We start from the raw sequence: 27,836 nt of genomic DNA on the forward strand, positions 1-27,836 counted from the left end.
GCCAACTTCCTAGGGCATGTGGGGCAGAATACGGAAAGCGGGAGGGACAAATTGCCGATGTTTGGAGTCTGGTTTCCAGGTTGGTGTTTTGGGGGCTCTGGGTGTGGCGGTTGGCGGAACTGAAATCGGCTGCACCATGTCGGCCTTCGAGAAGCCTCAGATCATCGCCCATATCCAGAAGGGCTTCAACTACACGGTGTTTGACTGTAAATGGGTGCCCTGCAGCGCCAAATTTGTGACCATGGGCAACTTCGCACGGGGTACCGGCGTCATTCAGCTGTACGAGATCCAACACGGGGACCTGAAGCTGCTTCGAGAGGTGGGTGCCGGGTCGACGATCCGGACTGCCGTTGGGCGCGAGTGCGGATCCTGGGGTCTGCATTCCTCTTTGCCAGCGCCTTCGTCCAGCGTCCCCCAAAGCATGGCTTGAGCCGAGCGAGACCAGAGAAGCTGACCGCCGACTGAGGAATGTTTCCCATTTAAAACCTCTTTCTCATCCGCGGGGTAGTTCCTCCGCGCCCACCCCTCCTGCCACCCCAAGTGCAGTTCAGCCAAAGCGGGCACTAGGATGCCTGCAGTGTGGTTGGAAGAGGCAACCTAACACATTCGACAGGTATCAGTTGAGTGCCTGGTATTCCTAGGCATGTGAATGGCAATGTCCCCGATCTCATGGAGTTTGTTTTCTAGTGGGAGAGATACTCAGTTCAATAATCAAAGCAACGATACATAAGTACAAACCGAGATGAGTTGTCTCACACAAAGGAACACGGTTACGGTTCAGTGAGAGTGAAAACAGATTTGGGATGAGTGAAAACAGATTTTGGTATGTGCGGGAGCTAACTAGGCCAAACTAGGAGTAAAGGACAAGGTTTCCAGGGCTTCTGCACATGCAGAAGCTCAGTGATGGGAAGAAGTTTATCCTCTTAAGAAACTAGAGGGATAAGCAGGAACCAGACATTGCAAGATCTGTAGGACATTCAAAGGATTTATGCCTCTTTTCTAAGAAAAACGGGACACGATTGAAAGGATTTAAGCACGGTGTGGAGAGATTAGGTTTACAAGTTTTTGTTTTTTGTTTTTTGAAGATTACTAGTGAAAGAATTAGAGAATAATGACAGTAACTAGCATTTTGTAGCTGTTTACAGTTTTTAAAAAATCTTGATTTCGGTTACCTGAAAAAAAAAAAAAGATCAGTCATAATCAGATCAGAGTTGTAATAGACTACAAGTGCAGGGTAGGTTAAGAACTCTGGGGATCAAAATCTATGGAGAAAATCGGCTTGGAGGAGGTAGGGATTAAACTGGTAGATAAAGGATGGATACAATTTGGACTGTTAAGCCTAGAATAAAAAGTATGTAAGACCCCATTCCGCTTTAAATTTCCCTGAATGACAAACATGAAACATGGCTTATTCTTTTCTACCTTTCCTTATATTGTTCATCACTTAGCTTCCAGTAACCAGTGGCTTTTTTTTTTTTTGGAGACAGGATCTCAATCTGTCACCCAGCCCGGAGTGCTGTGGTGCAAACACAGCTCACTGTCACTGCAACCTTCGCCTTCCCAGATCAAGGAATCCTCCCACCCCAGCCTCCCGAGTAGCTAGGACTACAGGTGTGTGCCACCACACCTAATTTTTTGTACTTTTTTTTTTTTTTTTTTGGTAGAGATTGGGTTTCGCCATGTTGTCCAGGCTGGTCTCCGACTCCTGGGCTTAAGCAGTCTGCCTGCCTCGGCCTCCCATAATACTGGGATTACAGGCGTGAGCCACCAAGCCTGGCTACCTGCTGCTATTCTGATGTCTAGTTCAGATTATCTAATGTATGATGCCCTTCCTGATTTCTACACAAAGTAAAATTTCTTTACATTGCATTTTGGGTTGTTTTTGTTTTTTGTTGTTGTTGTTTAGAGATGGCATAGCTCTGTCCCAGTCTGGAGTGCAGTGGTACTGTCATAGCTCATTGCAGCCTGGAACTCCTGAGCTCAAACCATCCTCCCGCCTCTGCCTCCCAAAGTGCTGGATCAGGTGTAAACCACCATTTTTTTAAAAAAAGGCATTTAAAGGATTTATTCCTTTTTCTTTTTCTTTTTCTTTTTTTTTTTTAAGACGGAGTCTCGCTCTGTCACCCAAGCTTGAGTGCAGTGGCGTGATCTTGGCTCACTGCAACCTCTGCCTCCCAGGTTCAAGTGATTCTCCTGCCTCAGCCTCCCTAGTAGCTGGGATTACAGGCGCCTGCCACCATGCCCAGCTAATTGTTTTGTATTTTTAATAGAGACGGGGTTTCACCTGTTGGTCAGGCTGGTCTCAAACTCCTGACCTCAGGTGATCCACTCAGCTCGGCCTCCCAAAGTGCTGGGATTACAGAGATGAGCCATCGCGCCTGGCCATTTATTCCTTTTTCAAAGAAAAATGGGACATGATTGTTTTTCTTTTTTCTTTTTTTTGAGACAGGGTCTCACTCTTGTCTAGGATGGAGTGCAGTGGCAGGATCAGGGCTCAGACTTGTGACTTTTTAAAATAAGAACAGGCCTGGTGCAGTGGCTAACGCCTGCAATCTCAACACTTTGAGAGGCAGAGGGGTGGATTGCTTGAGCCCAGGAATTCAAGACCAACCTGGGCAACATGGCGAAACTCCGTCTCTATTTTTTGTATAAAAAAGAATACAAAAATTAGCTGGGCAAAGTGATGCGAGCTTGTAGTCCCAGCTACTTGGGAGGCTGTGGTGGGAGGATCTCTTGAGTCCAGGAGGTCAAGGCTACCATGTTCGCACCACCGCACTCTGTCCTGGGTGACAGAGATCCTGTCTCAAAAAATAATAAAATGAAAATATATGATTTGTACGTATTTCAAAAGTACACTTACTCCATCAAGTGGAATAGAGTACTTTGTCTTTCGTAGAGACTCTGGGAAGTTTCAGCAAATTTTAAAAAGATAATTTTCTTTTGCAGCAAAAGTAGTATGTATTCATGAGAGAACATTTAGAAAATAGGAAAATGAAATATCACCCATAATCTCAATGCCAGGAATAATCACTAAGTGTGTTTTCACCTGGATCATTTAGATCTTTCTTTCTACCATGAATTATCTGAGAACACACTATTTCAAGGTACTGTGTTTAACAAGGACCAAAGATATTTAAAAGTTGAGTCCTTTCTTCTAAAGAGCCTACTGTCCAAAAAGAGGGTACAACTAATACAGAAATACCTTTTAGAACTTACAGTGGGCCGGGTGCGGTGCTCACGCCTGTAATCCCAGCACTAAGGGAGGCTGAGGCGGGCGGATCACAAGGTCAGGAGAGTGAGACCATTCTGGCCAACATGGTGAAACCCCATCTCTACTAAAAATACAAAAATTAGCTGGCCGTGGTGGTGGGTGCCTGTAATCCCAGCTACTCAGGAGGCTGAGGCACGAGAATCACTTGAACCCGGGAGGCGGAAGTTGCAGTGAGCCGAGATCCGCCGTTGCACTCCAGCCCGGCAACAGAGGAAGACTCTGTCTAAAAACCAAACCAAAACAAAAAAGAACTTACATTGTATTTGGCTGCTCTGGTGCAATGGAAAAAAAGATTAAAAATATAGGTTAAATACTGTTCCAGTAACTCCCACTCCTTACTGTGCATCAGGATCATTTGAGTGCATTTTGTGGCTTGTGTGTGTGTGTGTGTGTTTTAAAACATTTGTGCCTTGGTCCCACCCCTAGAAATTCTGACACAGTGGTACGTCTTTATTGCATCTAAGTAAGGTTTAGAAATCAGAATTTTTTTAAACTTCTGCGAGGTGATTCTAATGAGTCCCAAGGCTGAGAACCATTGAGCTAGATGGGTCACTTATTAAAACATTAGGAAACAGACTTGATTTATCATTGTAGAGCTACCCCTAAGTCATGTGCTTCAAAGCTCATGCATCTTTCTTTTTTTTTTTTTTTAATTTATCACTGACTTGGAGCTCGCAAAGCCCGTGCATCTAAGAAAAAAAGATGTAAAGGAAGCATATCAGTCTTTGTCGAAGTCTTCTTTATCTTAGTTCTAAAAGGATAGATAAGGAATGGAGGGCAGGGCCTCCATGTTCAGTTGAGCAGTTTTTTGCACCACACAAAGGTGTCTGGCTGAGTGCTCAAATGGGAGTTAAAAGCTCTTTTTCCTTCATTAAGGCTTACATGTGTGAGGCTTCATCAGCCTCTAAAGGGCAACTTTTTTCTAATTGGCACAAAGATACCATATGGTCTAGGGATGGCCCTGAAAAATGGAATCACAGTTGTAGATGTTTATATTAAAAAAAAAGCAATAAGCTAATAAAATTCTGCTTTTTTAGTCCCTGTGCTACTGAATTTACTGCTTGTTAGCATTTGGTTGGCTAGATCTTTTAATGTTAATTAAGTATTGCCAGGATGTGGAGGAGGAAGTACTGACAAGCTGTACTAGACCCACCCACATGCAGAACAAAAATAGCTCACACAGAAATTATTGATCTTGAGCTTCTTTAATCATTTTAACTTCTTATTATAGCAAGAAAACGAACAGCTAGGTCAATGATGACCATCAGTGATGGCCATTTTCAGTATCATATAGCAAAAATTGTTAGTATATACAGATTTTCTTTGTTGAACAATTTTTGCAAGATAGAACTTTTTTTTTTTTTTTTGCCAGTTAGTTTTCTAGCAAGAAAAATTTTGATTTACCACCAACTTATTTTCATCTTTTCTTTTCCGTAGATAAACTATCTAACGGGGCAAAGAGGGAACCCTTTTGTGAACTATGAAAAATTAGCTTCACCTTTGTCCTGTTAATTTAGCTATTATTATTATTTCCATGAATGTCTGAGGAAAGAGGAAACATGCCTACTTTGTAAGTCCGTTTGCCAACAGAGCTCAGCCCTTCTGAGCAAAGTGCAGTCCTCAGTGCACACAAATGATCAGTTTTAATACGTTTAATATGTTCAAGATGTACAATTTGAGTTTAATTTGGTTCTTATACAACAGACCACTAGTGTCTATAAATATCTTTGGGTTTCTTTAATATAAGAAAAGAACAAAGAACATGAGGGAAGCATAATATCTTATATTTATATCTTGTAAAGACATGAATGAAGGTAAAAACCAAAGGACAGAGATCTGAAAGTAGGTTTAATTCATGCCATTGTACCATTTACCTTAGCAATCAAGATTGGAACATTCCTTTGATACTTCCAATAACTCTCAGGTTTACAGAATGAGGACTCCAATAATAAAATATTTATTTAATCGATTTACATATAAACCTGGAGGCAGCCTAGTTTAAAAGAAAAAGCCTGGGTTCTACCTGGCTCTTGGGACCTTAGGCAAGTCACTCAGTCCTCTGAACCTGTTTTGTCATCTTGAAAGTGGTGTTCTGAACACTTAGTTTGCAGTGTTCTATATATTAGAAAAGGGATGGTCTAGACTGGAAGAATATCTAAAACATATCTGATATGTAGGTATTCAATAGCTAGACGCTATTTTCGTGATTGAATGTCAATGACACCAGAAACTGAACAGTTTGTCAGAACCCTGGCACATGAAAGTACGGTAGGAGAAAAGAGAGAACAAAGAAAGTGAACTCCAGCCCTGGTTTGTCCGTCCCTAGTCTCAGGGCTGAGAGATTCATGGATGGTCATTTATACCTTCATTCAACAGATGTTGAGTGCCTGCTATGTGTTAAAAAAGTTAGGCAAGGCTCTGCTCTCATGGTGCTCACATTTTGGAAAGGGGGACATAATTGTGTGAATAAAATATTTTTGTACAGGTGTCAAAGAATCTGTACATTGCGGTGCTGTTTTTGGAACACCATAAAATATTGGAGTAGTCAGTTCCATCTTTGCACAGGGGAAGAGATTTTCAGCAGAAAAATCTGACTCTATATACATATAGATATTCTGATTTTTACATCACAAGTAACCACACAGTTTTTAAGTCTTAACTTCCAAGGTTTTTTATTTTTATTAATTTTTTTGTTTTGTTTTATTTTATTTTATTTTTTTATTTATTTTTTGAAACGGAATCTCTCTCTGTCGCCCAGGCTGGAGAGTGGTGGTGCGCTCTTGGCTTACTGCAACCTCCGCCCTCTGGGTTCAAGCAGTTCTCCTGCCTCAGCCTCCCCAGTAGCTGGGATTACAGGTGTCCACCACCATGCCTGGCGAATTTTTGTAGTTTTAGTAGAGATGGGGTTTCGCCATTTTGGCCAGGCTGGTCTTGAACTCCTGACCTCAAGTGATCCATCCTCCTTGGGCTCCCAAAGTGCTGAGATTACGGGCATGAGCCATTGCGCATGGTCCAAGTTTTTTTTTTTTTTTTTTTTTTTTTTTTTTTTTTTTTTTTTTTTTTTTTTTTTGAGACGGAGTCTCGCTCTGTCGCCCGGGCTGGAGTGCAGTGGCCGGATCTCAGCTCACTGCAAGCTCCGCCTCCCGGGTTTACGCCATTCTCCTGCCTCAGCCTCCCGAGTAGCTGGGACTACAGGCGCCCGCCACCTCACCCGGCTAGTTTTTTGTATTTTTTTAGTAGAGACGGGGTTTCACCATGTTAGCCAGGATGGTCTCGATCTTCTGACCTCGTGATCCGCCCGTCTCGGCCTCCCAAAGCGCTGGGATTACAGGCTTGAGCCACCGCGCCCGGCCGGTCCAAGTTTTTTTAACTGGTGTTCATTTGCTAGTATTTTCTACCAGGCAAGCTAAGAAAATTATTTTTTTAAAAACTTTAAAATTTGAAAAAAACACATCCATCGGCTTTTGTTCTTGGCGAATTTTCTAATTAATGTATTATGTTAGTAACAGAAGATAAGTGTGTTCCAGGAGTATAGTTTGAGATTCTCTAGTCTACAGGGTCTAAAAGTGAAAGCTGAGTAAAAGAATAACAGGGAGGAAAGTGTTTGCTTCCAGTTTTTTATTACCAACTGTAAAATTTTAGAAGACTGTAGGGACCAAAGAGTGTAGGTTAGTTTTTACCTCTTCCATGGCCTAGGAAGCACAGAAACCCCCATCAGAGGTTTCAGGGGATAGCAGTGGAATTCTGGGAAGCAGAATGGTTTAGTTGGTTGGGGGGAAGAAAATGGGTGACCAGTCTTCCCAGTGCTTCTCTGAGAAAAATGTTCCCAGAGAATTGGGTCAATAGATGATGCAAGCTCTGCACAGCTTCTAATCCCCTGTCTCCTGGAACCACATTGCTGTGCATCAGGACTACCAGCTTCTTACCTCAGAGGGTCTGCTTCCACCCTCTGCCTCAGAACATGGAAGCCATTATCAATGACTTAGAGCTGGCAAGACCCAGGTTCAGTGTGAGACCAAGGGGAGGGAGAGGTGGATAGCTGTTTCATCAGTTGGTGTAGGTTGGAACTCTGAATTAATTTCACCGTAGAAACCATGCCCTAATAGTGATTAAGTGCTTTAGCACTGTATATATATATATATGGTTTTTTTTTGAGACGGAGTCTCGCTCTGTCGCCCAGGCTGGAGTGCAGTGGCGCAATCTCACTGCAAGCTCCGCCTCCCGGGTTCACGCCATTCTCCTGCCTCAGCCTCCCGTGTAGCTGGGACTGCAGGCGCCCGCCACCGTGCCCGGCTAGTTTTTTTGTATTTTTAGTAGAGACGGGGTTTCACCGTGTTAGCCAGGATGGTCTCAATCTCCTGACCTCGTGACCCGCCTGTCTCGGCCTCCCAAAGTGCTGGGATTACAGGCTTGAGCCACCGTGCCCGGCCAGCAGTATTAATATATTTTTAGGTACTTTGAGGAGAGCGGAAAGGTGAGGAAAACATAAATTGGAGTTAGAAACTGTGTGTGTTGTTAAGTTGACAAAATTTTGATCCTCTGTGTTGCCCCATTTTAAGATACTCTTTTTCATAAAATTGGGGGAAAATGGGAATAAACGAGTATTAATTTTCTGGTACAGTGAATAACTGATGCCATCTCAGACCACTTGTGCATTAAAAAGAGAAACATTCTGTGGTTCTGTGCTTCTCATCAATAGGGTCTTTTACAGACGTTACTGTAGATGACTGATTTCATTAACTAGACAATTCTGAGGAGGGTATGAATGCTTTTAGACTTGGCCATAGTAACTCCAATTTATCCAGATCACAAATAGTAGGAAAGTTCAACAGTCTGGGAGTTTCCAAAGCCCTATGACATATAATGGTATCTTCTGAATCAGAGAAAAAAAGTTGTTATAGTTTGTGTTAAGTGACTTTTATTTTATTCATGGAAATTGGTATGTATACCTATATGGAAATGCCTGGCTAAACACTGAAAGAGGCAGGGAAATTATTTTTAAAATTATTTGAAACAGGCCAACCTGGGAGGGATGAAAACTGCAGAGTTACAAGGGGAGATGTCCTGGAAACTGGAGAACCCTGCAAAAAGAATAAAGTTTATCTAGATGTATTGTTAAGTGAAACAAATCAAATGACAGTGTACTGTGATTTGCCTTGTATTGAAACAAACGCGTGTTTGTAAATGCGTAGAAGATCTAGAAGGATGGGGATTACTTCTGGAAAGTGTTAAAGGGACTCACTTTTTCCTTCCATCCTTTTGTTTGAATTTTTATAGGGAGCAGGTATTACTTTTATAAACATTAAGAATTTAAAAATGTAACAATTGTTAGAGACCAAGAGAGATAGTTTTGCCCCATTGAGGCTGGCAGTCAGTGGGAAGTGTTATATGGCAAGAGTGTGGTGTGGGGCAGACATCAGTGGCCTCATCTAATTCCAGATTCCAGAGATCTCAGGAGCCAAGGCAGCAGGAAAAGCAGTTAGACTGTAGGAGGGACTTTAGTGACCTGGGCAGGTAGAGTTGGTGGCGGGAGGGGCCGTGGAGAAACCAGAAACATCAGGAAGTAAAAGAAGGTGAATAGAAGACCCAGGGAGGTGTAGGAGTAGTATAATGAATATGTATATTTTGGAGCAACCAGATGGGAACTGATATTTGAGTTGTTAGCTTTTTGAGGGACTGGCCAATCTCATTCATCTTTGTATCCTTTTTTGCCTAGTTCAGTGACTTGCATGTAGTAGCAACCATTAAATGTTGAATGTTGTATGAGTTGGGCAAATCTGTAAAGCCCTATGCTTTGGTCTCCTTTTATGACAGGAGAGTATTGTATTAGATCCTTTCCAAGGACCTTTTTGGCTACATAGTCTTCTTCACCTGATTTCCATAAGCCCCATACCTTAAATAATATATTTGTATGGGATTGTTTTACTAATGTGATTATATATGATACTTGGAGCAGTAGCCTTTTAAAGTAAAGAAACCTTAAAAGATTGGCTGATCCATACCAATAGTAGTGCCTTGATACACACAGGTTTGTAAATCTCTCTGCATTGAAAAGGCCCCAGAGAAAGTGGGACATAAACATCTTTAGTTTATAGGGTTCTGCAGGGAAAACTATAAGAGACACGTAACATTTTTGTTCCCATAACCATCTGGAAAGATAATATCTTCATTATGTTCTCATTTCTGCTGAGGATCTTAAAGAATATCACATGAAATGCTGAAACTTTCATATCTGCAATAGAGATTGTAGAGCTGTCAGCATTTGAATGTCTCATTAGTGAGAGGAGAGGAAAGGCAAATTAACACTTTTTCTTTTTGACAGTTACATACTTTAAAGAAAAATGACTAAAGGAAAAAGTGTATGATTATTTTCATCAGAAGATGTTTTAATTGCCTTTTATATTGTCTTATTTAAATGCCATAATAGAGCCGTAAATATGATATTAATAGATTATAAATATCTGCTTACATAAATAATATATCCTGTCTTCCTCCTTTCTATCAAGATTGAAAAGGCCAAACCTATTAAATGTGGAACATTTGGTGCAACATCTTTACAGCAGAGATATTTAGCTACTGGAGATTTTGGTGGAAACCTTCATATATGGTAAGATGATTTAGTCAGTATTCAGACAGATGAGACAGGCAATTTATTTGATAGTTTTATTACTCTTTCTCTGAAAGAGAGAATTTTAATTTTAAAATCTTTCTTTATATGTTCAATTTTAACTATAAAAATATGAGAATTATCTCTTAATACATATTTCTAGATTTCATATTCAAAATCCATTTAAAAATACTAACCTATTTTTCTTTAGATATTTTGGATAATATTATCAATGCTTATTTTCACACATGCTGTTTGGTGCTAGCATTTAATGCCGTGTATTTGTAAATAAAGGTCTATTCCCCCTCCAACTTTAAAAATACAGTATATAAAAATGCACATGAATAACATTAAAAAAGTAAATATTAATTATTTATATTTCAGCAATAGATTTAGCACTGCAGAATGTTTGTTTTTTCAAGCTTTAACATCTAAGCACAACTTTTTAGAAGCATATCTGTTGAACAAATCAAAATAAACTTGTTTTGAATGGGCAAAATCACAATTCTGCCAAATGCCTTTTTCATATTTTACCTAGAGTTGTTTCTTATTTAGAGTGGAATGAATTGAAATTCCTTTTTAATTACTTTGCAGGAAAATCTATTATTGTAATCATTTATAGTGTACAGCAGTGTTCTAAAATATTATGGAGAAAGTTCTAGAGTGTTCTAGAAAAACTATCTTTCCTGCATCATGTTTTCTAACATGACCTTTCTTGAGTCTCACTTAGAACCTGCTACTTTATAATTACATTATTTTAACATATTTATCTGTCTTAGAATCATAACATTAAACAAAATGAAACTATTTTAATTTCTCCTTGCTTTAACTCCTTAATAATTAAATTAACATGTATTCGTTAGTTCTTAGATGCTTTGTCATATGCTTTGAGAGATACTGGGAGAGAGGCAAGTTTGAAGGCTATTTTAAAAAATAAATATATTTCAACACAAGAGTATTCAAAATATTAAATAGTACCATTGACCATCTTTCTAATACAGTTTCCTAGTATAGTACAGATATTACCAACTTACTTTCATTGATAAATCTTATAATTTCATGTTAAAAAATAATGTTTTAAAGTCTATAAAATAGTAAAATAGTCATTTCAAGTAGAACCACAATCTTGTTTAATCTCTTGATTAGTTCATAGTGATGGTAAATGTAATTTCTAAACTAGGTTGAAATATCTCAAAAAATTTTTCTTGTTTTTGAGATGTAGTCTCGCTCTGTTGCCTAGGCTGGAGCATAGTGATGCGATCTCGGCTCACTGCAACGTCCACCTCCCAGGTTCAAGTGATTCTCCTGCCTCAGCCTCCCGAGTAGCTAGGATTACAGGTGCCCACCACTATGCCTGACAGTTTTTTGCGTTTTTAGTAGAGACAGGGTTTTGCCATGTTGGCCAGGCTGGTCTCAAACTCCTGACCTCAGGTGATCTACTTACCTTGGCCTCCCAAAGTTCTCGGATTACAGGCATGAACCACTGCACCTGGCCACAGATTTTTTTATTAGGAAGGTTTTATTAATAAATCTTGGCCCAATAATAAATTGGGATTATATTTCATGAATAGCCACATTCATTTTAAAATCCGTAAGTTATTGAAAACTAAATTATTAAGAGAAATATAAATAGAAGTTCTAGTAGAAAAGCAAAAGAAGGGGAGAAATGGAGATGGGCAAGAAAAGGAATGTGTGAGGATCACCTAGTCAAGCCATTCATTGCCCAGTAGTGCAGCTGTGGTAATCAATACTTTCCTGAATGCCTTTCTGTGAATTGACCTATTAGACGAACTTCAGCCTGTCTTTCAGTAATACATATTGTTGTACGATGACACACTGAAAAATACGTCAGTAGATAAAAATCAATGTGGACTTCAGTGGGAAAATAGTACCTTATAAAGGAAGAAATGTGTACAAAGTAAACACTACTCATATTTTATGCTTTAAAAAGGTCATGAGATCCAACTACTGAGGCCTACTTTGGAAGAATTCTATATCACTTCGAATTTACATATATATATTTTTAGATAGAAATATACTAGCTGCATTTTAACAAAAGCCTTTGCATATTTGGTGGATGGAATTTAACAATGAGTATGATAATTTAGTAAGGCCAGCTAATGGTGTCCATCTTCTGTTCACTTCCCATATTTTTGTAACAGCCACTAAAATCCAGAATTGAAAAGAATTGTCCTGAGAGCCAGGTCCTCAGATACATGGTTGGTTTTTTTCTTTTTTTTTTATTTTCCTGAAATAGGGTCTTGCTCTGTCACCCAGGCAGGAGGGCAGTTGCATGATCTCAGCTCACTGCAGCCTTGACCTTCCTGGGCTTTACTGTATATTTGAAGCAGTATGTTTTCAGACTTCAGTGTACCACAGTCATTGTTTTGGGGACCCATCTGAGATCCTGATTCCTTATGTTTGGGGAGAAGCCCTTGAGTCCACATTTATCCACAAGCATACCTGGTAATTCATCTGTGGGGGTCTTGGATAGATCGTCTTTGAACACTATGTATAGTGAGCTCAGGATTGGAATTTCAAGTTGAATGATGACAGTTCTCACTGGGGACTTCAAAGAAGCTGAATGGAGAGAAAATTTCAAAAGTGTAAATAAATGTATAAACTATCTTCATAGCAAAACCTTAATTTCTATACAAAAAAAAAAATCTAACTGTAATATGTATTTTTGAATTTCAGTAGCAGACTTAAATGTTTGGGACATGTGGTGTAAAAAGCTGTGTTTGTTGTTTAGGAATTTAGAAGCTCCAGAGATGCCAGTATATTCTGTAAAGGGCCATAAAGAAATTATAAATGCCATAGATGGCGTAGGTGGACTAGGAATTGGAGAAGGAGCACCTGAAATTGTGACCGGCAGCCGAGATGGTGAGTCCATATATTCTATGTATTTTGTTTATTTATTTTAATGGAAATCTCTATGCAGCAGTATGTCCTCTCTGAGTAAAAATCCCCTTCAGTTACCTTGACTCCCTAAATCTAACAGTCTCGCTGCTACTTTTTTAACAGGCAAGTTTGATTGCTTATCTCTCGATTGTTTCAGACTTTTGGGTATTTGGAGATAGATTCATAGCACTTCTTAACACTATTTTAGTGTTGAGCTGGTTCAACTACTAACAGTGATGGTTTCCTCTGAACCCTGAAGGGTTTAAAATGTCTTTACAGGCTTTTGAGGCAGCTGACGATATAATGTGGGTGGCAGCTTTTCATTTTCTTTTTTTAAAAGGCAGAATTAGTACTTGTGAAAACTGTCATATTGACAGCTGGTTGAAAACTGAAGTTCTGTGATCCATCCACTGGAGAGTTCCAAAGGCACCAGCTCAGCTCTTCTACCCTACAGTGACCAACAAGGAAGGGCCAGGTCTTTTGGTGTCCAAAGTGGTACTGCATGACTTTAATAGAGTCAGAAATGTTATTGCTTCACGAGGGGTACACGAGAAATTTGGTACCTATTATAATTGATTTGGCTAGTTGTTTAATGGCTGCTCAAGACCATGAAGAAATTGCTTTAAAAGAAAAGTGAGATATAATTTTCTAATAGGTACTCAAGAGCAGCTGTGTTTTAGAAATCACTTATTTTTTTTTACTCATAAAAGCAATATTGAGTATAGAGGGAAAAAATAGTATTCAGTCTACCACGCTACCACAACCATTAGATTTTTCTTTTCCTTTTAGGTCTTATATATAATTTTGCATAGTTATAAGTGTGAATATGAATTTGTATCTTAGAAACTTTTTTCATTTAATGTTTTGTCATATGCACATATTGCTGTTTCCACAGTTATCATTTTAATGACTATATAATATTCCATCATATGGCCATTCCCCTATAAGCCTTCAGTTTGCTTTTTTTGTTGTCTTATGAGAGTGGCTTAAAAATAATGAGTAAATGAGTATTGTCATATGTGTAACTCTTTTGGAATAAACATATTTTATTTTATGATTTTTAAAAAAATTTAGTGGCTCAAGCCTGTAATCCCAGCACTTTGGGAGGCCGAGACAGGTGGATCACAAGGTCAGGAGATCGAGACCATCCTGGCTAACCCGGTGAAACCCCGTCTCTACTAAAAAAATACAAAAAACTAGCCGGGCGAGGTGGCGGGCGCCTGTAGTCCCAGCTACTCGGGAGGCTGAGGCAGGAGAATGGCATAAACCCAGGAAGCGGAGCTTACAGTGAGCTGAGATCCGGCCACTGCACTCCAGCCTGGGCGACAGAGCGAGACTCCGTCTCAAAAAAAAAAAAAAAAAATTTATTGGGCCAGGTACAGTCGTTCACGCCTATAATCCCACAACTTTGGGAGGTCGAAGCAGACGGATAACTTGAGACCAGGAGTTTGAGACCAGCGTGGGCAACGTAGTGAAACCCTGTCTCTACTAAAATACAAAAATTAGCCAGGTGTGGTGGCACACATCTGTAATCCCAGCTACTCAGGAGGCTGAGGCACAAGTTTTGCTTGAACCTGGCAGTGGGAGGTTGAAGTGAGCTGAGATCGCACCACTGCACTCCAGCCTGGGCAACAGAGTGGGACTCCGTCTCAAAAAAAAAAAAAAAAAAAAGTTTAAAATTTATTGGCAAATGTTCCAAAGTACTTATTTATAGTCAGCTACAGTAGATGAGGTAGATTTCAAGTCTACCCTGTTAGCGTTGATTTTCTTTTTTTCTATCTTATTTTGTAGACAGAATGGTATTCCTTTCCAATTTGTGTTTTTTCTATATTTACTGGTTAATTTTGTTTTATGAATAGTCTGTGTTTTTTGCTCATTTATCTTTTGCAGACTTACTGTAAATCTTATCAATGTGTATAAATCCTGTAGAGAAAGATAATCTCTTATCTCTATATATGGGTTTTTTTTTTCTTTTTTTTTTTTTAAACAGGCTTTTGCTGGGTGCAGTGGCTCATCTCTGTAATCCCAGCACTTGGGAGGCTGAGGTGGGAAGATCACTCGAAACCAGCTTGGGCAACATAGGGAGATGCCATCTTTACAAAAACTTTAAAAATTAGCCAGGCATGGTGGTATAGTCCCAGCTACTTGGGAGGCTGAGGTAGGAGGATCACTTGGACCCAGGAGGTCGAGGCTGCGGTGAACCATGATCTCATGACTGCACTCCATCCTGGGTGACAGAGCAAGACCCTGTCTCTAAATAAATAAATATTAAAGTCAAGCAAGCAACCTCTTAATGATCTTTATTTTATCCCTGGAGGTAAATCTAATGTTGTACCTCCACCTTTCCTGAGTTATTTTCCTTTTAAGGATTTTTTTTTTTTTTTTTTTTTTTGCCCTTTTCTTATTCTCTCTCAGGTACTTGCCTTTTAGCCATTTTATTACATACATTTGCATTTCTTGTAGGTAGTGACACTATTTTAGTAAGTAGTCCCATAACATGAATTAAAACGAGGGGGTTGAAATTAAATTGGGAATTTGTTAGTTTTATTTAACATTTTCCTCTTCACTATTGCCACAGGAAAATTAAACTTAATTGTATATGAAATAGTATTCTAGACCAGGCACAGTGGCTCATGCCTGTAATCTCAGCACTCTGGGAGGCCGGGGCAGGTGGATCACCTGAGGTCAGAAGTTTGAGACCAGCCTGGCCAACATGGCAAAACCCCATCTCTACTAAAAAAATACAAAACTTACCTGGGTGTGGCGGTGGGCGCCTGTAGTCCCATATACTCGGGAGACCGAGGATAGAGAATCGCTTGCACCTGGGAGGCGGAGGTTGCAGTGAGCCAAGATCATGCCATTGCACTCCTGGGTGACAGAGTGAGACTCCATCTCAAAAAAAAGAAAAGAAATAGTATTCTAGAACTCACAACATAAGAAACCATTAATTCAAAATTAGAGTGTATTCATGCCGATGGTTAAATGGGTAGTAAGGAAAAAAGCAAAAATGAAAGCAACACTGGTATTTTCCCTAATAAATAACACATTTGTTTTAGGCTCATGATTTGAATTACATAACATTCACATTTGCCTTGTCAGTCATCACTTGTAGATAACTTAGGTACACTTGTTGGCTTTTCTGTGTGTCTATTAATTTGGAAACCATGCCAGATAGTCACATATGGGTGATATCTCTGATATTAAGTAAAACTTACCCAATTAGAAGTCAGAACAATGTGGATATTTTCAGATGTCATAACATCTGTCATATTGCCATGTACACAGGAAGTCATAGAAGAAGAATGTAGAAAAGAAACATGATCATTCACTTTTGAATTTTTGCCAACTCACTTTTATGCATGGCAGGAACTGTGAAGGTATGGGACCCAAGGCAAAAAGATGATCCTGTTGCTAATATGGAACCTGTACAAGGAGAAAACAAGAGAGACTGTTGGACTGTGGCATTTGGTAAATTATTGAAGAATTCTTGCATTTGAATTATCAGATGGTAAAAAGCACGATCCTGCAATAAATTTCACACTAGTCTCTTTATAGTCTGTTTTGTGGATTATTTACTGAGGCAAATATACATGGTGGTTAGTGTCAGCCTCTGGATCCTGGATTTGAATTCTCACCTGCAATAAGTATATTGGCTGTGTGGCCTGGAGCAAGTTACCAAAGTTACCTGTTCCTTGGTTGTTTCATTTATAAAATGGAATTAATAATAGAATTTACTTAGTTGTGTCGTCATGAAGATTCAATGAGTTAATTACATGTAAAATGCTGAGAATTGTGCTTATTATTATGTGTTTCTGTTTGATTAGATAATATTGACCTAATTTAAAATCAGACACCATTAAAGGGGATAAACCAAGCCTCAGATGCAAACGGTAACCTAACAAATCATACATTACACTGTATACAGAGTATATTTATTTTCTAGAAAATAGTTTGCCATTGCAAAGTTATTTCTTATAAATTTTGATAACTGTGTTCCTTTATTAATTTACTTAAAATGAATATTGATTTTGTAAGACTAATTGACATTTGCCCTTTGATATGGTTTGGATCTATGTCCCCACCAAATCTCATGTCGAATTGTAATCCCCAGTGTTGGAGGTGGGGCCTCGTGGGAGGAGATTAATGGGGGCAGAGTTCTCATGAATGGTTTAACACATGCTCCTGTATACTTTAAATCACCTCTAGATTACTTATAATACCTAATATGATGTAAATGTTGCATCAATCGTTGTATTGTTTAGGGAATAATGACAAGCACAAGAAGTCTGTATATTTTTAGTGTGGATGCGAATTTTTTTCCAAATATTTTCGATCCATGGTTGGTTGCCTATAGATGCAGAACCCATGGATAGGGAGGGCTGATGGTAGAAGAGAATAATAGTAGGAATATCCTTAGAGATGGCTCAGGACAATGGCCAGAGGTGTTAGGATGGCCTGAAGATCGTTCTAAGTTTTTGACGGTTTTTGCAAGGAGGCGATGAAATCCGAGCTTTAGGACAATGAACTAATGGTATTTAGCGGGAGTGATGGCTGGCACAGTGAATATGAGTTCAAGAGCTCTTTGCAGTATTCCAGGGAAGACCTAAGTTACAAGCACTGAGAAGGGAGCAGAGTGGATGATTCAGAAGATAATGTTATGCAGAATACATAGAATTGGGGAATTTTTTTGGATATGAAGAACAAAGAAAAGGATTATGTCCAAGATGACTGAGTTTTCAGGCTGATTGTGGGGTGAATGATGTTATTATACAAGGGGTGGGATAATTTGTAAGGGAAAATGGTAAGGTCATTTTAGGACATCATGAGTTAAAGATGATGGCGTACCATCTAATTGGGGCCCACAGTGGAAACGCAGGGCTGGAGTTTATGAGAAAAACAAAGTTAGAGGCAGTAGAGAATGAAAGCTTGGGGACAGGATGCCCAGAGAGCCTAGCACAGTGACAGGGGCCGCCTCCTCACTTAACACTCTTTCCTCAGCAAGAGGTACTTGGAAAAAATCCTTGAATTCCAGGAGGATGAGTTTAACGACAGATTATAAACTTACTTCAGGTATGATCTACTAAAAATATGTTACAGTGTGTTACAGCTTATTTTCAGATTTCCTTGTAAAGATGGGATCACACCAGAACATTTTTCAAGATAAATTAGTTTTAAAATTTCTGTTTGCGTTCAACTATAGTTACTGCCAAGAAAGCAACAGAAGTATAACTGTGTTTATTCTCTGAGACCCCTTTGTGTTTGAGTTATAGTTGGCCTGCTAGCCTTTGCAGATATAGTATAAAGCATTTTTTTTTTTTTTTTTTTTTTTGAGACGGAGTCTCGCTCTGTCGCCCAGCCTGGAGTGCAGTGACGGGATCTCGGCTCACTGCAAGCTCCGCCTCCTGGGTTCATGCCATTCTCCTGCCTCAGCCTCCCGAGCAGCTGGGACTAGAGGCGCCCGCCATCACGCCCGGCTAATTTTTTTTTTTTTTAAGTAGAGATGGGGTTTCACTGTGTTAGCCAGGATGGTCTCCATCTCCTATAAAACATTTTCTTTAAATTGAATTCAATAAACGCTTTCACATATCCTTTCAGTATGGAATTACAGTGAATGAGCTTATATTAGTCCGTTTTGCATTGACTTCCTTTATTGCTATAAAGGAATACCTGAGACTGGGTAGTTTGTAAAGAAAAGAGGTTTATTTGGCTCATGGTTCTGCAAGAGTATGCAAGAAGCATGGTGCCAGTATCTGCTTCTGGTGAGACCTTGGAAGTGTCTGCTCATGGCAGAAGGCAAAAGGGGAGCAGGCGTGTCACATGGCGAGAGGGGGAGCAAGAGAGAAGGGAGGAGGGAGGCGCCAGACTCTTGAACAACCAGGCCGCGTATGAACTGGAAGAGCGAAAACTCATTACCACAAAGACAGCACTGAACCATTCACGAGGGATCCAGCCCCATGACCCAGCACCTCCCATCAGGCCCCCCCTCCGACATTGGGGATCTTACGTCAGCATGAGATTTGGGGGGACAAATATCCAAACTCTTATCAGAGATTTAAACAAACCAAAAAACTAATGGGTGATACCACATTAATAATCTTGATGTCCTGTCAGGACTGGTAAGATGGGATTCTACCCAGTGTGATTTTTAAAATCTGATTTAGTATAAACTGTATGTATAGTTTCATAAGATTTCTTTTAAGCAACCTTTATAAGAATGCATTTATAAGGATGTGAAATGTTGTATCTTGATTTCCAGGCAATGCTTATAATCAAGAAGAACGTGTTGTTTGTGCTGGTTATGACAATGGGGATATCAAACTATTTGATCTCAGAAATATGGCATTACGGTGGGAGACAAACATCAAAAATGGGGTAAAGTACATTCTGATGCTTTTGGTTTCTCTGCGCATGTTTCCATTCACCTCTGAACTACTGCAAAAGGAAGACACCTCTAGTAACTCATCTCAGTCAGCCCCTCTGCCAACGGTTCTTAACTTTTTGGGGCCCAACCCGTTTGAGAATCTAATGAAAATCCTGAATCCTCTCTTGAGAAAATGAGCTCACACCCACATGTGGTATGTACAGTGCTGGGGGAGTCACCAGGCTCACACCGACGTGTGGTTTGTACAGTGCTGGGGGAGTCACCAGGCTCACACCCACGTGTGGTACGTACAGTGCTGGGGGAGTGACCAGGCTCACACCCACGTGTGGTTTGTACAGTGCTGGGGGAGTCACCAGGCTCACACCCACGTATGGTTTGTACAGTGCTGGGGGAGTCACCAGGCTCACACCCACGTGTGGTACGTACAGTGCTAGGGGAGTGACCAGGCTCACACCCACGTGTGGTTTGTACAGTGCTGGGGGAGTCACCAGGCTCACACCCACGTGTGGTTTGTACAGTGCTGGGGGAGTCACCAGGCTCACACCCACGTGTGGTACGTACAGTGCTAGGGGAGTGACCAGGCTCACACCCACGTGTGGTTTGTACAGTGCTGGGGGAGTCACCAGGCTCACACCCACGTGTGGTTTGTACAGTGCTGGGGGAGTCACCAGGCTCACACCCACGTGTGGTTTGTACAGTGCTGGGGGAGTCACCAGGCTCACACGCACATGTGGTATGTACAGTGCTGGGGGAGTCACCAGGCTCACACCCACGTGTGGTATGTACAGTGCTGGGGGAGCCACCAGCCCCTTCAGCCTGTCTGCAGACCCCTGTGGGCCATGTAGTAAGATTTCACAATAAGCAAGTAAAAGGCCTTTTTATGCCAATACAGAAAGCCTGAAACAGTAGTCACCTCCCCAGCTCTGTTTTTGGTTCCTCCGTTGTACACCCTTAGCAAAGAATGTGGTTTCCTCCTGTTTTCTGTCAGCCTTTACTTAACTGTTAAATAACATAAAAAGTTAAATAATGATTCCCCAAAGGCATTCATTGAGCATGGGAACCCAAGATAGTTTTGTTGATCTTACTAATGGGAAAAAAAAGAGGTTTTTTCTTTTTTTTTTTTTGAGACGGCGTCTTGCTCTGTCGCCTAGGCTAGAGTGCAGTGGCGCGATCTTGGCTCACTGCAAGCTCTGCCTCCCAGGTTCACGCCATTCTCCTGCCTCAACCTCCCAAGTAGCTGGGACTACAGGTGCCTGTCACTATGCCCGGCTAATTTTTCATATTTTTTAGTAGAGACGGGATTTCATCATGTTAGCCAGGATGGTCTCAATCTCCTGACCTCATGATCCACCCTCCTTAGCCTCCCAAAGTGCTGGGATTACAGGCGTGAGCCACCGCGCCTGGCCAGAAAAAAAGAATTTTTTTTTGAGACGGAGTCTCACTCTGTCACCCAGGCTAGAGTGCAAGGGCATGATCTCAGCTCACTGCAACCTCCGCCTCCCAGGTTCAAGGGATTCTCCTGCCTCAGCCTCCCAAGTAGCTGGGACTACAGGCACACGACACCACGCCTGGCTAATTTTTGTAGTTTTAGTAGAGACAGGGTTTCACCATGTTGGCCAGGCTGGTCTTGATCTCCTGACCTCATGATCCACCTGCCTTGGCCTCCCAAAGTGTTAGGATTACAGGCATGAGCTACTGCGCCCAGCTGGAAAAAAATTTTTATGGTGAAAGTTAAAAGAGAAAATGATTGTTGGAGTGCTTTCACATTATCTGACCATTTTAAAGCTGTTTTACTTAGTTTAAAAGAGCCTCCTGAGTTAATACTGGTGAGATTACCAGTAATAAATATTCTCTGTTTTCAGGTGTGTAGCTTGGAGTTTGACAGAAAAGACATAAGTATGAATAAGTTAGTAGCCACATCTCTGGAAGGAAAGTTCCATGTTTTTGACATGAGAACACAGCATCCAACCAAAGGTTTTGCCTCTGTTTCAGAAAAGGTAAATATGAGGGAAATGTCTTTATATGAAGAAGAATGATAGCTTGGTTTAGACTGATAAGTAGAATTAGTCACCAAGGTTTCTTCCAGGTCTTTATGTGAGGGGAGCTATTTTTGATATATTCCTGTGAGATCTTGACAAGTTTTTCTGTGCAAAGAGTACTTCCCCAAAGTTTATCAACTTTAGACTTCTTGATTATAATAAAGATCTCAGTTAGGTAGGAATCTTATTTTGTAGTTTAGGAGCAATTAGAAGAAGCCTAGCTGATAATAGGAATTTGATCAACAAAACCCATCCTCGTGTTTCCTAATAAGTATATAATATTTATGCTAATACCTGGTTATATATTTTTCAAAATATAACTATATGTACATGATGTCATTACATTTTATTTTATATTCCAGTTTGCTATATTAAATGAAATTATTGAAAGCACTGAGTACTATGATTATAGTAGATGTTCGAAAATATTTTATTTACTTACTTAACTTTGCCTTGCATTTGAGGTAGCTGAGAGGGAAATATGGTATTGCAGCATTAGACCAATAGATGAGGAAAGCAGGGCAAAAGGAAAATACTGGTTTAAAAAAAAAGATAGTTTCTGGACTGGGGGGATTACAGAAAATTCATACAAAAAGATCCTGTCATTCACAAGAAATGGATTGGAAATGTGATTTGAGCTTCCTCAAGTATAAAAAGAAAGAAATATCAATTACGGATTCCTTGTTTCCGTAAGATTAAAATACACAAGTTGCTCATGAAGTAAGAATTTACTCCCTTGCTTCTCTCTCTCCTGTGGATTCAGTAGAATTTTTGAACCTTCCTATTTTGTCTCATTATTATAATTGTGTGTAAATTATTGTCACTGCCTTATGAAAATGAAATTCTTAAGATAATTATAAAGTATTGGTTTGCTTTTGTCATTTCAGAATATATTAAATATCTATCAACAACATAGATCACTTTACTAAACTGTTACATGTATAATTTGCAACACATATATCATTATCTATAAATAATAGTGTCATCTCCAATTTTTTGTTTTGTTTGTTTGGCTTTTATTTTTTTTCTTCTTTTTTTTGGAGACAGAATCTTGCCCTCTTACCCAGGCTGGTGTGCAGTGGCATGATTATGGCTCACTGCAGTCCTGGGCTCAAGTGATCCTCCTGCCTCAGCCTCCCAAGTTGCTGGGAGTATAGGCACACACCACTGCATCTGGCTAATTAGACATTTTTTTTTTCCATAGAGACAGAGTCTTGCTGTGTTGCCCAGTCTGGACTTGAAACCTGACCTCAAGTGATCCACCTCAGCCTCCCAAAGTGCTGGGATTAGAGGCGTGAGCCACTATACCTGGCCTAGTTTTTAAAAATTATATTTAGTTAACTCAGTAATTGCCAAATCTGCCAAATAGATGACTCTGGTATATTTTAAGAGGTCATTTCCCCTCTTGCTTTTTGTGTTTTCTCAACTTCCTGAAGAAGAAGAGAAGTTTAAGCTACAAAATAAAATGTTTCAACAGCTTGAACCTAATCACTGGGAGACCGTTACACACTTAAAATATGTGTTTTGAGATATGAGTCTTTATCAGCTAATGGTAATTCTCTCAAAAGACTATCGAAATCAAAGGTCAAGACTAATCACTCACTAAAATGTGGTGTTCCACAATAGCCAGCCCCGCTGCTTCTACAAAGCAGCAGTCATTCATTCCCTCCCACCTCCTTTCTCTCCCTCCCTCTGTCTCTCTCTTGTCTCCTAAACTCCCCCCAGTTAATGCAGTATTGCCAGGATGGATTTACAGGTTGCTATTGAGGTGCTAACAAACTGTTAACCTTCCAGCTGCTGGTTTTTAGTCTAATGTGAATGATAAAGACCTTAGCTTATTATGACCGTAAACATTGTCTATAAGTCCTCATGGTCCGTATTTTGAAGACTGGACAGGTCAGTGGCAATATGTTGAAAATAAGGCTCTGGGAGCTGTTAGTTAAAATTCAGTCTATAAATTTTAGTTAAAATTCAGTCTAGAAGAACTCTATACTTATTGCTGAGTTTTGCTGTGAACTTCAAACTGTTCTCAGAACTAAAGTGCATTTTTAAAAATTCAGTCCACATTTTTTGTATATATAAACAAAAGTATATATTTTTATATTTTGAGTGTTTTCCCCTCAGAATGAACTAGAGGAATTTACATATGTAAAATCTATCCATAATGTATTTGGTACTGTAAACTTAAATGGACTTTAAATTTAATACCTGTCTTTTTTAAAATGCAGTAGAACTTTGTTTTATAAAGCAATAAAGAAAAATGATGCTTTTTCTAATTTCTTATGTGCTCCTATAAATCTCTATAGCCATTATAAAGAAACATGCCAGAAAATAACCTTAATTACTTTTATAACCATTGAAATTATAGTAGTAAAAGTTCTTTATTTGCAGAGTTTCTCTTCCAGGGCACCATTTAGCATATAAACCAGTTGTGTGCCTCTTGTTCTGTTTAGGCTCATAAATCTACTGTGTGGCAGGTCCGACACCTGCCGCAGAACAGGGAGCTCTTTCTGACAGCTGGAGGTGCCGGCGGCCTTCACCTCTGGAAGTAGTAAGTCTGCCAGTGCACACTGCTCCTTTTAAAGTTACCTGTGGGTGTAAAGTAGGATTAGATTGAACTTTTTTGTCTTTTTTTTTTTTTCCTGCTTTGACTTAGTTCATTTTGATATGATTTAAAATTTCATGGTATTACATAACTTGTTTTCTAAGCATTTTGTATAAATACACTACATTTAGTAAAGTGTGCACTAATCTTCTTTTGATACATTAAGTCTATTTATCATTTTAGTTGTGTCTTCTAAGGATGTAAAAGTTGGCCCAAGACTTTTATCAGATATTATCTTGAAGTGATTAGAACACCCACTGCCTCTAAAAGATGGGGAAAGGGTTCCTTGCCTAAATTTAGTAACATCATTGTGATAGACCCCAACAGAGCCTGAGGCTCCTGATTGGTCTTCAGGAAAGACCTTATTACTGAGTTTGCTTTCTGCATATCTAGGCTGGGTGAGTTACAGTGAATGCTTTACTATGCACGCTACTCTCTGAATCCCAAGGGCGCTAACATCGTAGCGACTAGATCATTTAAAAGGTCTGATATACTTGCTCAGGGTTGGCCTGTGAAAAGGAGAAAAAGCAAAACAAAACAAAAATTAAAGATCTGATAAAAATTGTGAGTTAGTGGTATTTCCGAATACTTTATTAGCTAAGCAATATGTACTTGGAGGGGAAAAATTACATCTTTCTTAAACATCACTCAGGGAAAAAATAGCAAGCCTATAAATGAAGGATCTTTCAAAAATAAAGTTTCATTAATAATGTAAGAAGAAAAACACCATCCTCAATATATCTGGGACTTTCACATTTATAAAATTCTTCTCTATTAGCTCCTTTGAGAAGCTGGAAGGGGTTCTGAAAAACAGGGCTACAGTTGGAAAGTACTTGTTAAAGTACTGTGTGCAGGGATACCGCTGACAAAAAACCAGAGTGAACGCTTTATTTTATATTTTCTGACAGAGTCTTGCTCTATTGCCCAGGCTGGAGTGCAGTGGCATGATCTCATCTCACCGCAGCCTCCACCTCCAGGTTCAAGGGCTTCTCCTGCCTCAGCCTCCCGATTAGCTGAGATTACAGGTGCCCACTAACATGCCCGGCTAATTTTTGTATTTTTAGTAGAGACGGGGTTTCACCATGTTGGCCAGGCTGGTCCCAAACTCCTGACCTCAGGTGATCCACCTGCCTCGGCCTCCCAAAGTACTGGGATTACAGGCATGAGCCACCGCGCCTGGCCATGGTGAATGCTTTAGATCGAAACAGTATGGTTATGGCAAAACTCTGTCTCTACTAAAAATACAAGAATTAGCTGGGTGTGGTGGCACACGTCTGTAATCCCAGCTACACAGGAGGCTGAGGCACGAGAGTTGCCTGAATCTGGGAGGTGGAGGTCTCAGTGAGTCGAGATCACACCACTGCACTCCAACCTGGGCGACAGAGTGAGACAGAGCAACAGAGACCTTTTCTGTCTCAAAAAACAAACAAACAGTATGGTTTCTGTGAGTGAAAAGCAGAGGAAAAGTTTGAGGCGTTCTGGGAGAATGTGGGGTAGACAGATCACTTGCTACTTTCCCTTCTTCGGGCACCTTTGCCCGTTGTTCTTCCCTGATTCCACCCCGGTCTCCTCCCCATGTTAGGCTCTGCCAGTCCCCTTAGTGAAGCCATGTGGCACATCACTATTTTACTTGGTGACCAAATCTTTAGGCTGCTTTCTTGAAGAACTAGTCCCAGTTTTCTTTGTAATCCACACGTGGATTTGTATTCCATGAGACACACAAACACTTTTGCAGCTGGAAGTTTTTACTACAGTGGATTTAGTTCTGTCAGTCAAGTTAGGTCTGTATGCAAATTTGAAGTTTAGTGCAATGTAAACTTTACACTTAACCAGAACAGATGTGCAGTCTAATCTTCAAATCGGTTTGGAGTTTTACTGTCAAGTATTGTACCAGCAAAGGGAATTGGTTTAAGCACAATGATATTTAGTTTTATTTTCATATGCCAGTCTGTCTTGGTAGTAATGCAATTAAATTGTAAATATTTATTGGCCACTGAACCAACAACTCCTAGAAGAAATCATCTAGTTATTCACGACTTGTTTTTTGAATAACTTCAACATGCTGATTTTTTTTTGAGTATTATTTGAATCATATACACATATTCTTTTAAAATTTCAACAGGTAATATGGAAGGTTTTAAAAAATCTTTATGTTATCTTTTGAATACTAAATAACTGCAGCCTTTGCCAAGAGATATGTGAAAGATGTCTGTATTTAAACCGTTTATTCATCTGAATGTTTTATTTCTTTTCATTAGATTGATTTGTAGGGTTTGAGAGGAAGAGAAAATAGTAGCTCATCTACCTGTAGATTCTTCTTCCATTTCCATTTTGCTTCTGATTGGCTTTGTGCTTCTTACGTTCTTGGCCTTTGCCAGCATTTATGAAATAAAGATGTTGTCATAATTGATACTAGTAGGTTTTAAAAGCCTTCTGAGGAGTGATGCTTCTGTATTTTATTAGGAACACATCTCCATTGGGGAGGAGTGTTTTCTTTCCCCTTTTCAAATCTAGACCAAATGGGATTTATGACTTTAACCTTCTGCTTTTCTTACCATATAAATTTATATTTTCAGCTGAAAAAAATCAAATGTTCTCAGAACCACTTTTTTCTTGTTTGAAACAATTACATTTAGGTCTAACATCTCCACTCTGTGACGCCTTCCCATAGAAGTGGTATACAAAAGGTCCTTAGGCTTGGGTCTGTGTAATGGAGCTTGGGGGTTAGAAGCTGGCATCAGTTTTTCATTCTGGAAGTGTTTAGATGAAGTTCTGCAAATGTTACTCACAGCCATTGCCTTTGCACATTGTTTGCCTGTGATATCCAGCAATCTAAATCTGGAGAAAAATTACAATAAATAAAAGATTATCAAAAGCACCAAGTAAATGTATTAAAGAATCCTAGATCAACCTAGAACTTTCATATTAAAAGAGAAAACGTAGATACATGTTGAACAGAAATGACTTTTAGAAGTTTTTAGTAGAACTAATAACCCTTTTTATGACATGTTTTGGGGATAGGATTGAGGTTGAAATTGTCTCTTTATTTGCAAACAACTCAGTATTAGAAAGATTCTGTAAGTATTTATTAGTCACAGTAACCAACTGAGAAATAGAGTCATTGAAGTGTATGTGTAGAAATAAAATGGTGAAAGCTAAGATTTATGCGCTCTTAACATTTTGATCTTGTTTTCAGTGAATACCCTATTCAGCGGTCAAAGAAAGATTCTGAGGGAATAGAGATGGGAGTCGCAGGTTCTGTAAGCCTTCTGCAGAATGTTACGTTGTCCACCCAGCCCGTTTCAAGTTTGGATTGGAGTCCAGATAAAAGGGGTCTTTGCGTCTGTAGTTCATTTGACCAAACGGTGAGAGTACTAATTGTTACGAAACTCCATAAAATTTGACTTCAAGACTTTGGACTCATAGAATTTAAGATAGGTTCTGGAATCTTCTGACCCTCATTGAACAAAGCTGGATTTGGCTGATGACAAAAGACCCCAGACACAAGCCCCTGGGCCAGCCTCCAGCCTCTCGGGGCGTGTTTGCTGACTTGCTTGCTGCTGCATGTGGGTATCAGAAGCACCGAGTAAACTGTCTCCAGGGCCAGTTCTTTTCTTCTGTCTTCCATTTCTAAGTCAATAGTTGTCTATAATTAAACATATTTCAGTTTTGTTTTATGTCCCTGAAGTTCTATATTTTATCTTTATGCTTGTGTTATGTTTTAGTGTCTATAATGTTGTGGTGGGAATCATTTCATTTGGTTTAAAAGAGTTTGCCTTGGAAAAACTGAATTAACCTTCAGAAATACATTTTGAGAGATTTCAGTGTCAGTAAGTTTGTGGACATAATATTATTGTATAAAATATCAAAATGGTGGGCCAGACATGGTAGCTCACGCCTGTAATTCCAGCACTTTGGGAGGCTGAGGCGGGCGAATCACGAGGTCAGTAATTCGAGACCAGCCTGGCCAACATGATGAAACCCCATCTCTACTAAAAATACAAAAAATTAGCTGGGCGTAGTGGCGGGCA

At 39.7% G+C, this 27,836-nt stretch overlaps 1 protein-coding gene across 1 annotated transcript; it reads left to right on the forward strand.

Moving 5' to 3' along the window:
- Positions 1-23: 23 nt before the first annotated feature.
- WDR92 (WD repeat domain 92) lies at positions 24-27,836 on the forward strand. Its single transcript, XM_010380632.2, has 8 exons — positions 24-319; positions 9,778-9,878; positions 12,631-12,761; positions 16,146-16,247; positions 19,036-19,151; positions 21,024-21,158; positions 23,654-23,751; positions 27,002-27,836. Exons 1-8 carry the CDS (start codon positions 137-139, stop codon positions 27,207-27,209), a joined length of 1,074 nt encoding a protein of 357 aa, XP_010378934.1. The 5' UTR covers positions 24-136; the 3' UTR covers positions 27,210-27,836.

This window comes from Rhinopithecus roxellana, chromosome 17 (genome assembly GCF_007565055.1).
Source record: "Rhinopithecus roxellana isolate Shanxi Qingling chromosome 17, ASM756505v1, whole genome shotgun sequence".
Lineage (NCBI taxonomy): Eukaryota > Metazoa > Chordata > Mammalia > Primates > Cercopithecidae > Rhinopithecus > Rhinopithecus roxellana.